The sequence below is a fragment of the Danio rerio genome, chromosome 24 (genome assembly GCF_049306965.1).
Source record: "Danio rerio strain Tuebingen ecotype United States chromosome 24, GRCz12tu, whole genome shotgun sequence".
NCBI lineage: Eukaryota > Metazoa > Chordata > Actinopteri > Cypriniformes > Danionidae > Danio > Danio rerio.
Window position 1 is genome coordinate 7,911,578 of NC_133199.1, and position 16,109 is coordinate 7,927,686.

Sequence of the window (16,109 nt, forward strand, 5' to 3'; positions counted from 1 at the left end):
GCAGTTATAGAATGTTTCTCCATAAATTCACCAGTGATTTACACCACGCCCCCTGTCTTTATTTTAGCTAAGTTACTGAAAAAAAAAATAAAAAGTGATGAATGTGTGTTAATCTTGTGCTCATTTCCTTTGAGAGCTCTTATTTACTGTACTCGACCGCAGAACATCAACCGCCCCTCTAATCCACATAAAACATCATGCTCGACATCATTGTTCCCATCTGGGACACGTTGTGGATGAAAATAGCCTTTCTGGCTTGATAATCTGTTTGATCACGGATTACACTGGTGATTTTTTTTTCAATCAATAAATCAGAAAGTATTCTTACTAAGCATATTTACTCTTACAGTCATAAACCTAAAATCTATCCTCTCTGATCATCTCTACACTGCTACTGATGTAAATTTGCTGGTTTGTATGACAGTATTGAAAGGTTGTAAAATTCATTTTGGACGTTCCTATTGATGATTATCCCTATATATCCATTCAAGAGTTCACACTTAGCTCATGATTTATATGTAGCTTGTTTGGCGTGCTGTCCCAGGAGAGAGCCCAGAGTTCCCCCCTTTCACAGGCTGAGGAGAGATTGAGCTCAGGTCGATCTCAAACTCCCCCACTAGTGAGGCCAAGGCAAACTTCCTGAGAGTAAGATGTTAGATATAAGATTTAGGCTTATTTGTCTATAATATAGAGCACATTTGGATGGTGGGAGGAAACCGGGGAACCCGGGGGAAACCCACGCAGACACGGGGTTAACATGCAAACTCCACACAGAAATACCAGATGGCCCAGCAAGGACCAGACGCCATTGTTATTCTTGCTGTGAGGCTACAGTGCTAGTCACTGAGTCACCGTGCCGCCCATTCTGGATAAAGGTGGAAGAAGGGGAGGAAAGGGGTTTCTTCCAGACAAAGATAGTTGTAGAAATGAGGATATATATATATATATATATATATATATATATATATATATATATATATATATATATATATATATATATATATATATATATATATATATATATATATATATATATATATATATATAGTGAATTGGGATCCTCTGATTGGAGGATCATGATTAGCTAATGTGGACCAGCTGGGTCAATCATGAGCACATGCTCCCCTCGAAATTAGATTAAAATTAAACTTCACATAATATTCATAAACATAGATTTATGCATGTACAGAGCTAGAGAATGTAGCACAAAGCAGAATTTTTTCTCTGATTGTTACCACAGTGAAACAGCAGTAGTGTTCATGTTTCTCAAGAAATGCAAAGTCGTTCAGGTTGTATTCAGCCATTAAGGATATAATTCTTCAGTCATTTGAGACAGGAGCATTTCCCTTACCTCCCATTCCCTCCACACTGCAAACAAATATTTGTTCACTCAACTTAACTTAGTTAAGTCGTCTTGTTGCATTGACTCAGTCAAGTTGTATTGATTTAATTCTCTACTTCTACGTTTTCTCAACTCAAAATGTTTAGTTGACAGAGTTAAATAATTGACCCAACTATTTATTTCAAGTTAACTGAACTTGCAAAGTTTAGTTTTAATAGGTTAACTTACATTATCAAGTTTTCAGAACTTGCCAAGTTTAGTTTAAATACATGAAAATACAGTGACTGTGGAGAGGTAAGAATGATTGAATGCCGAATTAGGGGGAGAGCATGCTCGGAGCCCGGCGGCTAGTCAGCGGGTCAATCAGAAACACTGAATAACATCTGTTTGATAGTGATTGGGTCGTTAAGAAACACGTTCATCTGCCCAGAGTGCCGGTGCGGCCTGAGGCTGGTGAGAAAAGGATCTGCCTGCTACAGTCTCCCAGCATAGGGAGGAGCAGGGGACGCGGGGGTCACCACCAGAGGGGAAAGAGCTAAAGGGAGCCATCCTTGAGAGCCCGGGGGAGTCACCACTGTCCGCCAAGATGCCAAAGCCTGCTTCCATCCACTGAAGCGGGAGCGGAGCAGGAGACCAGGACGGGTTGATAGATTCCTCCACCGGGCTCCCAGCACATCGTTGGATCTCTCAGCTGGTTGAGGACTGAGTGGCAGCGTGTCTGGTGAACTGACACCCAATATTTTTTCCCTCTCTCCCCTCTCTTTGTCGCTCTTCAGTATTTCCTCAGCTATCCAGCTCCTTTCCCTCTGCCCTATTTATTCTCAGGTTTCGCTGGTCCTGAAGCGTGGAAGCGTGCCGTCCGCTTGTTTTATTTTCTCTATTAATACCTATTAAAAGTTGTCGGTTCTCCACTTCCTTCTTCCTGGCAGCCAGGTGGCCGTAAACTTCATTACAGTGGTGTCGAAACCTGGGAAGAAGAAGAAACTTTGCTGCCAGAATGTCCACTCAGGAAGTCATCCAGGCTCTTGTGGTTCTTCACAGAGAACAACATCACATGCTGGTGGAACTGAAGAAAGATCTGCAACAACGTTTCTAAGTCTTCACAGAGGCCTAGCGGGAGGACCGCGAGCTAATCCGGAGTCTGCTGGCCCAAGGAGGAGGCTAAGTACAGCACCATAGAAAAGGAGTGTCTGGTGATACGGTGGGCCGTTCTCACTCTTCGCCAGTGGTGTAAGGTAACTAATTACAAATACTCAAATTACCGTAATTGAGTAGTTTTTCTCAGGAATTGTAATTTAGCAAGTAGTTTTATTAATGTGTACTTTTACTTTCCTTTGAGTACATTTTTAGTGCAGTATTAGTACGTTTACTCCACTACTACCAACCTGCAGTCACTACTTTATTTATTCTTGTCTATGGGGATTAGAAAAATCAGTCCTGCAATTCCTGTTCAATCAAATCACATATAGAAGGTGTCCCAGAGACTGTTTAGATGCATGTCACGGATGAGAAGATGACGTGATGTTTACTATATGACTGAAATGGTCTTAAACACTCAGCAGGTAGAGAACGTCAACATGACGTCAGATTGACGTTGTACCCCAACGCCGTGGGGGTGTTGTGTTTTGTTTGGAAATGAAAGTGAGGTTCTCGCTAGAACTCAGTCAGGCTGACGTCAATGTCCAACATCCAACCTAAAATCAACCAAATATCAACATCTAATGATGTTCCGGCTTGACTTTGTGTGGATGTTAACACTATGTCTATCAGACGTTGGATTTTGGTTGCAATTCCTGAGGAATAAATGTCAGTATTTGATGTCAGTATGACGTTGTTTTAAGATGTTGACTCGTTGTTGGATTTTGGTCACTTTCCAACACAACCTAAAATCAACCAAATATCAACGTCATTTGATGTCGTTACTGGACATCAAAATAACATAGTCCTTAGATGCTGACTAGACAATGAATTTTGGTCACCGGACGTCACAACCTATATCTAACCTAATATTAGCGTCTTATGACGTTGTGTGCTTGCTGGGCGATGACTAAACACACTACACAATGTTGCGTTTACACATATCCACAAATTACATGTAAACACATCAGCTTTTTGCAGCATAATACTCACTACTTTTGAATACTATTGAAAGGGCTACTTTTAACTCATACTTTGGGTAATGTTTACAACAGATACTTGTACTCTACTTGCGCTACATTTTTGGGCAAGCAATGGTAATTTCACTTAAGTATGACTTTTCAGTACTTTTTCCATATGAGACACAAGAAAGGAAACTTTAAAGGGCTGTTATCATGCTCACTTTGGCCAATCTCACATTAATCTTGTGTATCTATAGAGTAGTACTACATTCATCTACTCTTCTTACCTAGCTTTCAGATTCTCTCTAGAGCATCTGGAGGTGAGCGGTTGGCAGATCTACCAAATCAACAGCATCCTAGTAAAGCAGAGCTTCCGCTTAATAATCTGCTACAACCTGCAGTGTAAATAAAACAGGGGGAAAACTTTGTCATCTTAACCCTTTGACACTTACAATCACACTGGTGTGATCCGTCTGTGAGCAGCTGCTTTGATTTAATCATTCAAATCTGCTTTCCTGTCTGGCGCTGAGCCAGAAAAAGACTTGATTTTTGACAAAGAAATATTGTCATACATGCAAATAATTCTTTAGCACTTGGTTGATGATTTGCATGAAACTCCAACTCTCTACTATTAAACAGATGCTCCCCCAGCCCTAACAACAACCTCTTATATGTGCTTGTGTGCACATTCAGTGGCTTTCAGTATACATTACACTATTTTTGAAAAACTTGGAGGATTTGGCTTTCAGGGTGAACCTATTTTTTAGTACTGACATGTTAAACATGACTAACAGAAAGGTAAATGCAGATTTCTCAAGCAAAATATGATTTTAATATGAAACATTTCTTTAAAAAAATAAAAGTGAATGTTTTGATGGTGTAAGGCAACCTGTCTCTACCTTTACAACAGCCTTTACATCTATTGTTATTGAAAGGGTTAACTCACCAGTCAATGGAAAAAAGATCCCATCCTAGTCAAAAGGGGCAGGGCTTGGGCTTAAGCTCACAATCACTTACAATTGACATTCAGCTTCTGGTGAAAGCATTGCTATCCTGCTTCCTGACAGAAACATCATTACATTTTCACAGGTAAGAGTTCTGTTATGATTATATTAAGCATGGGAATTTGAAAAGTCTTCATTTTTCCTGTAATTTTCCCCATTGGAACTATTAAATAAGCAAGTGTAAAGATTTTTTAGCCAGTATACACAAGCGTGAGAATAGTTATCACCTGACGTTACTGGACTTTGACCTCTTAGTGAATGTTTAGTGGTGAGTGAGATGAAACGGAGCATGAAACTCTAATAAAAGTTGAATATAAGGCCATTTTAAAGAGACAAACGTCTTCTCTTTAGTTTTTAACAAGAGGAGAAATGAACAAAAGACAGAACACACACACGCCCACATCATGAGCCAGTCACAAAGTGCTTTTTGATGTGGTTTGTTTAGTGTATTCATACAGTACGTTATTGCTTTATGGACTGAAAGTGATTTATATTTTGTATTATAACTTGTTCATCTTTATATCAACATCATCATTACTTCTGTTTTACACCATTTTTTTGGTGTAATGGAGAGCAGATTTCTTCAACACATTTATAAACATAATAGTTTTAATAACTAATCTCTAATAACTGATTTATTTCATCTTTGCCATGATGACAGTATATAATATTTTACTAGATATTTTTCAAGACACTTCTATACAGCTTAAAGTGACATTTAAAGGCTTAATTAGGTTAATTAGGTTAACTAGGCAGGTTGGGGTAATTAGGCAAGTTATTGTATAATGATGGTTTGTTCTGTAGACTGTTGAAAAATATATAGCTTAAAGGGGCTAATAATATAGACCTCAAAATAGTGTTTAAAAAATTAAAAACTGCTTATATTCTAGCCGAAATAAAACAAATACGACTTTCTCCAGAAGAAAAAACATTATCAGACATACTGGATGACTAGGTACTCTTTTCATTCATTTTCTTGTCAGCTTAGTCCCTTTAATAATCCGGGGTCGCCACAGCGGAATGAACCGCCAACTTATCCAGCAAGTTTTTATGCAGCGGATGCCCTTCCAGCTGCAACCCATCTCTGGGAAAGTACTCTTTTCAAATGTACCTAATTAATTCACTGTGGCAGAAATTGTCTGTTTTATGGGTCTGTCCTCTTTTGTGTTGTCTTCATTCTGTTTCCGGCCACTCATAATCAGATCATTACTTGTGTACCCTTTCAGTTCATTATTGTGTATTGAAGCAGGCCTAGTTTTCCAGGTATTGGTGTGGGCTCTTTTTCTTTGGTGTGTGTTTATTCTGTTACCTCGTGTTTCAATTGTTAATCCCTTATATTACATCAGTTTTCCTCATCAAAAAAGTGAATGTCAAGCCCTGGTTGTAATTATGATTAGTTTGATCAGTGTATGCATTCAAAACAGCTATGTAGTTTCTGTACAAATGTTTGAACTCAATTATCATTGCTGGAATTGGCAAGTGACACCTGGCAAATTCTTACACGGGGCTGCAAATACCTACTTTGATTTACCAATAACTGCTCAGACAAATGGGTGATGCGGTGGCGCAGTAGGTAGTGCTGTCACCTCACAGCAAGAAGGTCGCTGGTTCGAGCCTTGGCTGGGTCAGTTGGCTTTTCTGTGTGGTGATTGCATGTTCTCCCCCTGTTGGCGTGGGTTTCCTCTGGGTGCTCGGGTTTCCCCCACAGTCCAAAGACATGTGGTAGAGGCGAATTAGGTAAGCTAAAATTGTGCGCATGTATTTGTGTGAGTGAGTGTGTTTCCCAGTGATGGGTTGCAGCAGGAAGGGCATCCGCTGCGTAAAAAACACGTGCTGGATAAGTTGGCGGTTCATTCCGCTGTGGCGACCTCGGATTAGTGAAGAGACTAAGCCGAAAATGAATGAATGAATGGTCAGACAAATAAAAATGTGTCACAAAACCCACATTTCCATGGACTGTATTGTGTATGGTCTGTATTTATGGGTCTGTTATAATTATATGGGTCTATATATATTGTTATAAGGTCTATTATTGATGCTTTACAGATCACATTTTCAAGAAGATTCACATTTATTATCAGTTTATCAACCTATGCATGCATTTTTGACATTCTAAGGCCCTACTATTTCACCAAAATACAATAGAGCAGAGTTTTCTCAACCACGCTCCTGTCAGACCACCAGCTCTGCACATTTCCCATGTCTCCTAAACCAAACACACCTGATTCATATTATCAGCTCATTAGCAGAGACTGAAAGAACTGTAGTGGGTGTAACAAACAAAGGAGTCATTCAAAATATGCAGTGTTGGTGGTCCTTTAGGTACGTGGTTGAGAAACACTGCACTTTTTGGCTTTCCCTTGTCTGTCACTCATTTATTTTTGACTTTTCTATGTTTTTAGTGATGTCATCCTCTACCCCGTTCCTGTCCGAGGAGCTGTTCCAGTGCTCAGTGTGTCTGGATGTCTTCACCCATCCCGTGTCTCTCCCGTGTGGTCACACATTTTGCCAGTCATGCGTCCTTGCCCAGTGGACAGCATCTGGCTCCTCCCATTGCCCCAAATGCTCCGCAGTTTTCCAGGAAACTCCAGATCTCTGTGAAAACTCTTTCGCTCGTGAGATGGCAGAGCAAATCCGTAAGCAGAAGGGTCAGACTCAGAAGTCGTCTCGTCCAGTCAAAGCAAAGGTTGTTTTTTGTGACATGTGTCCACTGGAGAAGGCGTCTCATGCTGTGAAATCATGCCTGGTGTGTGTGGCGTCATACTGCGAGGCGCATGTGACGTCCCACACCTCCAGGTTCACCAAACACACACTGGTGCAGCCGCAGAGCATGGACAAACGGATCTGTAGGATACATGAAAGACCGCTGGAGCTTTATTGTAGATACGACCAATCCGCAATTTGCGTGTTGTGTATGAATGCAGAACACAACACACACCACAGCGTACCCGTGGAGAGAGAATGGATGGAAAGAAAGGTGCATTTGCTACTTAATGATTGTAATGGTTGATTAATGAAGTACAAACAAAATATTGCCAGTGTTTTCAGTGACAAAATTCATTCATTCATTCATTCTCCTTCGACACAGCGGAATGAACCACCAACTATTCCAGCATATGTTTTATGCAGCGGATGCCCTTCCAGCTGAGGATAAAACCAGAGCACCTGGAGGAAACCCATGCCAACACAAGAAGAACATGCAAACTCCACACAAAAATGCCAACTGATCCAGCCGGGACTCAAACCAGCAACCTTCTTGCTGTGAGGTGACAGTGCTAACCACTGGACCACCGTGCTACCCTTAGTGACAAAATTAATATTATATATATATTTATAACTATATTATATATAGTATATAATAGTATATATTTCTTTTTTTTATTATTATGAGTGTAATACATGTTTAAAGGGATAGTTCACCCCAAAAAACTATGTTGAAATAAATAATATATTGATATTTGAAGTATGCAAACTTAAATTAAACTTTACGGTACACTTAATTTTTGGGGGGTTGAACTATCCTATCACAATATCACATCATATTTCTTTTAATTGAGATTATGTTTAATATTTGGTTAAGCACTGTCGCCTCACAACCAGAAGGTCGCTGGTTCGAGTCCTTACAAGACAGGTTGGCATATCTGTGTGGAGTTTGCATGTTCTTCCCGTGTTCACGTGGGTTTCCGCTGGGTGCTCCGGTTTCCCCCACAGCCCAAAGACATGCGTTATAAGTGAAATGGGTAAACAAATTTGGCCGTAGTGTGTGAGTGTGTCTGTGAATGTGAGAGTGTATGGGTGTTTCCCAGTTCTGTGTTGCGGCTGGAAGGGCATTCGCTGCATGAAACATATGCCAGAATAGTTGGTTGTTCATTCCGCTGTGGCAACCCAACAGTGGGTCTAAGCCAAAGGAAAAATGAATGAATGTTTCACCGGCCACTTTATTAGGTACACCTTACTAGTATCGGGTTGGACTCTCTTTTGACTTCAGAACCATCTTAATCCTTCGTAGCATAGATTCAACAAGGTACTGGAAATATACCTTAGAGATTTGGGTCCATATTGACATGATAGCATTAAGCAGTTGCTGAAGATTTGTGGCTGCACATCCATGCGAATGTCCCGTTCCACCACATCCCAAAGGTGCTCCATTGGATTGAGATATGGTGACTGTGGAGGTCATTTGAGTACAGTGAACTCATTTTAGCCTCAGTTTCCTGTTCTTAGCTGACAGTAAAGGCCCAGTGTGATCTTCTGCTGCTGTAGCGGATCTGCCTCAAGGTGTGATGTTTTGTGCATCTTCTGCATACCTCGGTTGCAATGACTGTTTGAGTGACTGTTGCATTTCTATCAGCTGAAACTAGTCTGGCAAATTCTCGTCTGACCTCTGACATCAACAAGGCATTTGCACCCACAGAACTGGATATTTTTCAGACCATTCTCTGTAACCTAGAGATGGTTGTGCGTGAAAATTCCAGTAGATCAGCAGTTTCTGAAATACTCAGACTAGCCCGTATGGTACCAACAACAATGCCACATTCAAAGTCACTTAAATCATCTTTCTTCCCCATTCTGATGCTCAGTTTGAACTGCAGCAGATCATCTTGACCATTTCTACATACCTAAATGCACTGAGTGGCTGTTGTGTGATTGGCTTATTAGAAACTTGTGTTAACAAGCAGTTGGACAGGTGTACCTAATAAAGTGGCCGGTGAGTGTATGAAAAAAAGTTATTTCATCACTACCATGTTCTCTATGTTCTTGTCGTAGACTCAGCTATCAAAGACACAGACTGATCTGAAGCGGATGATTATGGAGAGATGGAGTAAAGTGGAGGATCTCAGACACTCTATAAAACTAAGCAAAGTAAGAACCTGCAAGCTACAAATAATGTCTATGCATTTGACATTGTGTTGAATGTAGACATATCAAGACCATTGAAATGCCCCGTTGCATTTGTCTTTCAGGAGAACACAGAAAGAGAGATGGCACACAGTGTTGAGGTGTTCACCACACTGCAGCAGATCATTGAAAAGAGTCAGAAGGAGCTGCTCAGAAAGATGAAACACAAGCAGAAAAGTGCTGAGAAACATGTAGAGCGCCTCATTAAAGAGCTGGAGGTGGAGATCGCTAAACTGAACACCAGAAACTCTGAGCTGGAGAGGCTTTCTAGTTCTGAAGACCACCTCTGCCTTATACAGGTGACTCTTTTCAGCCAGAAGAGCAAGTTGATTACCTCTAGTTTCAAACACCCTATCAAATAATAAATGATATTACAAATAAATAATAACTAATAATTAGTCGATCTTACAAGAAATTATCTGTTTGAAGACATACATTTTTTAACAAAACACTTTTTTTTGGACCTTTCCAGGCTTTCCCTACCCTAAGTGAGGTGCCACACTGTAAAAGCTGGTCTCAGATCAGTGCTCACACCTGTGAGGGTCTGGAATTGCTGAGAGAAACCCTGAATGCAGCAGAAGAACTTCTGAAAACACAAATACACTCAGCCACAAAGAGAGGTTACTAATGTTTCATTTAACAACTGAACTTAATGACCAAACATTCTAAGTGTTTTATTTTTTATTTTTTTATTTTCCCACAGAACTTGAGGCCATATCTCAGTATGCAGGTAATATAATATTTTTAAAAGACAGAATCTTTCATAAACTTACTATAACACACCTACTGGACAATTTACATTTTCGTTTGTTGTGTTTTACTCTGTGTGTTTAATGTATGTTTAACTTTATTTACTTTAATATTAACTTTATTGTGTGAAAATATTCTTTACTTGATTTTTTTAAACAGTTATATTCCATATTTACTTGGATCCCTAATATTCCTCAGTTTCTATTTAATTATGAGATTTAAATACTCACTATCACATTTTAAGCACTATATTTTAGCTGAATTATTTTGTCGGGTGATCCTCATAATCACACTTTTTGATGTACCAAAAATATTTCCAAAAGATTCAAGATAAAGAAATTTTAAAAGAAAAAACACTTATTTTTAAAATAGGAATTTATTATATCACATATCATTAGAAAAAAATAGGAATCTGTTAAAGTTTTTAAATTAAACTGTAGCCTATTGTCATTTATTAGACAAATAACAAACTGGCCAGCACATTCAACTTTCATTTTTTCAGCTTAGTCAATTTATTAATGCGGGGTCGCCACAGCTGAATGAACCGGCACTTATCCAGCACGTTTTATGCAGTAGATGCCCTTCCAGCTGCAACCCATCTGTGGGAAACATCCATACACATTCACACACATACACTACGAACAATTTTATGTAATAATATGTATCATTAAGATAGTAGTGTGTACACCTTATGTACATTTTCAATATATTTGAAAAAGTTACGCCCAAGGTTTGATACCTTTATTTGTCAGTGTGTAATTGAGTTGTAGTTTTCATCGCTTTTAAAGTAATTAAATACACACAGGCAATAACTCTGGTTTTACCACATCAGTTTAAAGGTTTAGTTGACCAAAAAGTTTTAAGCTAATTCCCTGAAATCTTTGTTTATCTTTAGAACACAAATCAAGATATTTAGATCAAATCTGAGAGCTCTCTCATCCTCCATAGATAGCAACAATCCTGAGGTGTTCAAAATCCAGAAAATGAACCAAAAACATTGTCAAAGCTTCAGGTATTCAACTGTAATCATAGAAAGCTTCAAAAAACACTGTCTGCAAAAAAGAAACTGCAAAAATTACTTCGATCGTCTTTGTATGTAAACTCTAATCTGACACAGAAGACACAAGCGAACAAAGAAGCCTTGCTTTCCATCATTGTTTATACTCATACTTACAATAAAATTTCATCTTGTAAAAAACTTGACTGTACAAATCCTGGAAAAAAGAACTGGTATAAATCCTAGCACTGATTTTGTGTGTGAGTGTGTTAAAAGACATCTAATAGACATCTAAAAATAGATGCTTTGACTAAACCATGGTTAAATTTGCGATGTCATTAAAAATCTAGATTTTTGTCATCATATAGACAGATTAGATAAGTTTTACATGTGTAGTCATTCATTCATGTCCATTTAACAACAAGTCAATTTTTGGACTATTGTTGGATGTCTATTAGATGTCTTCTTAACATCTAATAGACACATGTTTTATGCTGGGTCAGCTTTGTGAGCCTTATACACACTCTAATATACACATTAGACACTAAAGACAAAGGAAAATATTACAATGCACCTTATGGCCTATTTAATTTTGAAAATGTAATTAAATTAAAAAAATTAAGTCTGAACCAAGTTAATTTGAACCAAACTAAACATTTACTTGAATTTTACAACTATCTTTTTTCTTTTTCTTGGATGCACCGTTCATTCAGACACATTTTGGAAACCTTTGTGGTGGGGGCTTTATTATACCTTAATTCAGTATTTCTCAACCACATTCATGGAGAACCACCAACATTGCATGCCTCCTTTGTCTGTCACACCCATTGCAGGTCTTTCGGTTTCTGCTTATGAGCTGATGATCTGAATCAGGTGTGTTTGGTTAAGGAGACCTGGAAAATGTGCAGAGCTGGTGGTTCTCCAGGAACGTGGTTGAGAAACACTGCCTTAATTTATCAAAACACTTACTTGGGTCTTTCTTGATATAATTCTTGCAGTGGATTTGACCCTTGACCACGACACAGCAAACTCCTGGTTGGCGGTGTCTGAGGACAGGAAAAGTGTCAGTGATGGCAACGTAGAACGCAACTTTCAGAACAACACTCAACGTTTTGACACGGCACCATGCATCCTATCCAAAGAGCCTATCTCAAGGGGAAGGAGTTACTGGGAAGTAGGAGTCTCAGGCAAAACAGCATGGGATTTGGGAGTGGCCAGGAAATCAGTCAACAGAAAGGGTTTGGTGACTCTGAGTCCTGAGGATGGTTACTGGGCGGTTTGTCTGAGAAACGGCTGCGAGTACAGGGCCTGTAACCGTGAATCAGAGCTTCTGTCACTAAAGTCTCTTCCACAGACAATTGGGATATATGTGGACTTTGAAAATGGACGGGTTTCTTTTTATGATACATGTGCATGTGGACATATCTACTCATTCACTGGGCAGCGCTTTACTGAAAGCTTACTGGCCTACTTCAACCCAGACATGAATGACACAGGAAATAACAATGCCCCGCTGGTTATACAACCTGTCAGGGTTGACAGTGGGGCAAAGATATATGATACTGTGACAATATGAAGGATGAAAATCAACAAAAATACAGCAATGTAACAGCAAATATTGCGCAACATAAAAGAAATGATATGGAGTAATGATGACTGTTAATCTGTACATATATATTTAACTGTAAATCCATGTGCATCCAATGAAAACGCAACAGAAATTATTTCACATAAATGTTTTATTCCTAGGAAAATGTATTTCCAAATCACTTATAATTCAATACCGATTTCACATAAATGTCTTCTATTTACAGATGCAAACAAACAAGCAAACAAACAAAAAAAACATCTTTGTGGGGACCTGCCATAGTGTTGCTTTTTTATACTAACATAGCGATAGTTGTTTAGGTGCCTAGCAAATGACTCCTAAACTCAACTATCAACCCTCAGAGAAATGTCTTCATTTATTGATGAGTATTGATAAATAAATGGCCACACAATGCCACAATTTTCTTCCTTAATGTGAATGTTTTGTTCTAAGATTGTAGGTTTATCAGTTCTGCATTTGACACTTGTTGATCACAGCATACTTCTGCATAGGTTGGGCTGTCTGACACAGTCCACAAATGGTTCAGATCTTACCTTGAAGCAGGGCCGGAGTGGGACTCCTTTTCAGCCCTGGAGTTTCAAGCATTAGACCGGCCCCCCTCAGTTCACGACTGACTATATTAAAATAAGGTCATTTCCAATTCAGTTTCTAATTACACTATCACGACTTTTTTTTTAAGAAATCAGCTGCTTTACAACTTCAAATGTTCAACAACCTTACAGTTTTATATGTCTTAACAATAAAAATGAAAAAAAAAAAGAAGTACTCAGGTGAGGATCGAACATGTCGAAGCGCAATGTGCTGACCACTGGACCACAATGGCGCTGTTACTCTTGTGTGGCCGGAATGATAGTTACATCATCATTACCCTGCAGGCTGCGAGACAATAAATAAGAAGAGCGGAGCTGCGGCAAAAATAGCAACTCACTCACAATGTGCCAGCACACAAATAAATAAATAAATGAAAAAAAAAGTGTGACTGCCGAGAGTGCCAGTAAATGCTTCCATCATCCAGGTATAGTTTCTGGAGGAGTTTATGAAATCTGAAAGGATTTGGTGGACACTGTTGTTCAGCCTTGCTAAAGCACAGCTCTCTCAATAAAATAGATGTTAGCCATTTAGCAACAAAAGTTAACAGGCAGACAGGAGCCCCCACTATGACGCGAATCTGCTGTTCACGCGTCTATTTACACAAACATAGCGAGATTTATTTGCGCAAGAGGCATCTTGTGTGAACAGCGTATAATCTAAAAAAAAAACAACAACAAAAACAACAATAAAAATAATATCTAAATAAATATATACATACAGTCATACACACACACACACACACACACACACACACACACACAAAATATATATATATATATATATATATATATATATATATATATATATATATATATATATATATATATATATATATATATAATTTTCTTCACTGGAAACAAACTTTTACACAGTTTAGCAGAGTTTAAATAGACGTCTCTTTTTTATTCTTGGCAAAACATCGTCATTGTTAAAATGCTCTGTGGAAAATAAGCAGCATTAAATGCAGCTCAATGAAATAATCCATAAACTTTAACAAGCTAAAATATTATATCAAAATATAGTACACATATAACGACTGGAAATGTGGAAATAGTTCAGGGTCAACATACTATTTCTTTCATTGATTATAAAATCAGCATTAAAGTATATGTAATGTTTGCATCGTCCATGTTTTCAATGTTTATTTTTGGAAAGGAACCACTGGATAACAAATTTGGAAATATTATATATAAGTGTAACATACCTATAAGTAAACATGCTGAAAATATAGGACTGTGGCTTCAAGATTATCTGAACTTGATATTTCTGCGTTATATTGACAGATTTTTTTATTTTATTTAAAAAAGATTTGATTAGTATATGGCTTTGCGAAATGTTTTATTTTTTAATGTTACATGAATTGTTTTCATGTGTGAATTGCACCTTTAAATACTTTTCAAAGCCATTTCATTGACATAGATGGAGTCAGTGTTTTCATAAATGGGTTCTGACTGTGGAGGCAAAGAGTCCAGGATGCACTGGTGCAGGAACACATACTGAGACTGTAAGAAAAGATGAGAAGCATAATAAAGTTAAAAAGAGTAAAACATATCTGTAGTGTGTTTATTTTTCATAATGCCCATAATAATCATCATCACTAAAATACCAAATATCCTGAACAGTACTAAACAGATATTTGAAAACCAAGGAAGTATACTTAAAGCATCTGCAGCTCTAGTTGTTTTGTATTTTAATAAATTCTGGATCCGGCTCCAGTCAATCTTCAAAACTTAGTTGTAGAAATTACAGTAACATTGCTGAATGTGCTGAAGGACTGGATACAGGATGGATAAAAGGATGAATAAAAGTTGCCAACTAAATGTGGCAGTTTTTTTTAAATGAAAGCAGTTACTCTTAATATAAATGTTGGAAATAAGTTTTAACAAGCTCTCTCATAATTCACTTTATTTCTCTTAAAGTCAGAATTTATAATTCACATTTTTACTTTACGATTGTGATTTGAGTGCTGAAAAAAGAATTTTAAAATTCTTACAAACATTATAAGCTTTTAAAAGTATTAGTATTCTGTAGTAATATTTACTGATCTTTGTGACAAAAAAGCCCAGTAGTATCTGGATGCAGCCTTTATGATGCATGCTGAGATTGCATCACTCAGCCATGCAGTGTCAGACACAATACACTCAATGGAGTGAGTGACGTCACGGTGACGGGTAGGGTTAGGGGTGGGGTCAGATGAGCCCATTAAAAAGCATTGGATGCAGCTCAGATTGCACTGCACCAGGTCTGCATCCAGACCCCTCTCAAAAAGCCAGTCAGCAAAACAAGCCACCCTGACATTTTTTCACCTGTTTTTTCCCTTGATTGAGATTTTTCTATTGATGTATGGTTAATTAGGACAGGACATATTAGACTGAAATTCAACTATTTGAATATCTGGAATCTGATGGTTTCAAAAAGTCTAAATATTGTGAAAATCACCTTAAAAGGTGTTCAGATGAAGTTGTCAGCAATGCATTCATTCATTCATTTTCCTTCAGCTTAGTCTATATTTCAGAGGTCGCCACAAAGGAATGAACCGCCAACTATTCCGGCATACGTTTTACAGGGTGGATGCCTTTCCAGCCAACAATCTTTTACTGGAAAACACCCATACATGCTCATTCACACACACACACTCATACACTACGGCCAATTTAGTTTATTCAATTCACCTATAAAGCATGTCTTTGGACTGCGGGCGAAACTCGGGGAGAACATGCAAACTCAACAGCAAATGCCTCCCGGGACTCGAACCAGCGACCTTTTTGCTGTGAGCTGACAGTGCAAACCACTGAGCCATAGTGTCACCCAGCAATGC

The 16,109-nt window shown here is 38.3% G+C and overlaps 2 protein-coding genes across 8 annotated transcripts in view; one reads left to right on the forward strand and one right to left on the reverse strand.

The window, feature by feature from the left end:
• Positions 1–4,456: 4,456 nt before the first annotated feature.
• Positions 4,457–13,104, forward strand: btr33 (bloodthirsty-related gene family, member 33). 2 transcript variants are annotated; one of them, XM_001340119.6, is made up of 7 exons: positions 4,457–4,530; positions 6,848–7,422; positions 9,213–9,308; positions 9,410–9,643; positions 9,817–9,964; positions 10,048–10,074; positions 12,090–13,104. In XM_001340119.6, the coding sequence occupies exons 2-7, from the start codon at positions 6,850–6,852 to the stop codon at positions 12,665–12,667; spliced, it is 1,656 nt and encodes a 551-aa protein (XP_001340155.1). In that variant the 5' UTR covers positions 4,457–4,530; positions 6,848–6,849; the 3' UTR covers positions 12,668–13,104. The 2 variants fall into 2 exon arrangements, with proteins under 2 accessions (XP_001340155.1, XP_017209516.1); XM_017354027.4 differs by lacking the exon at positions 4,457–4,530 and having other exon boundaries at positions 6,581–7,422.
• Positions 13,105–14,179: 1,075 nt separating this feature from the next.
• LOC569071 (receptor-type tyrosine-protein phosphatase H) overlaps positions 14,180–16,109 on the reverse strand; it is a 28,201-nt gene continuing 26,271 nt past the window's right edge. For all 6 annotated transcript variants that reach the window (XM_073941430.1, XM_073941428.1, XM_009297279.4 and 3 more), the window contains one exon: positions 14,180–14,793. In XM_073941430.1, coding sequence (XP_073797531.1) covers positions 14,677–14,793 — 117 coding nt within the window. In that variant the 3' untranslated portion in view covers positions 14,180–14,676. The remainder of the gene's footprint in view (positions 14,794–16,109) is intronic.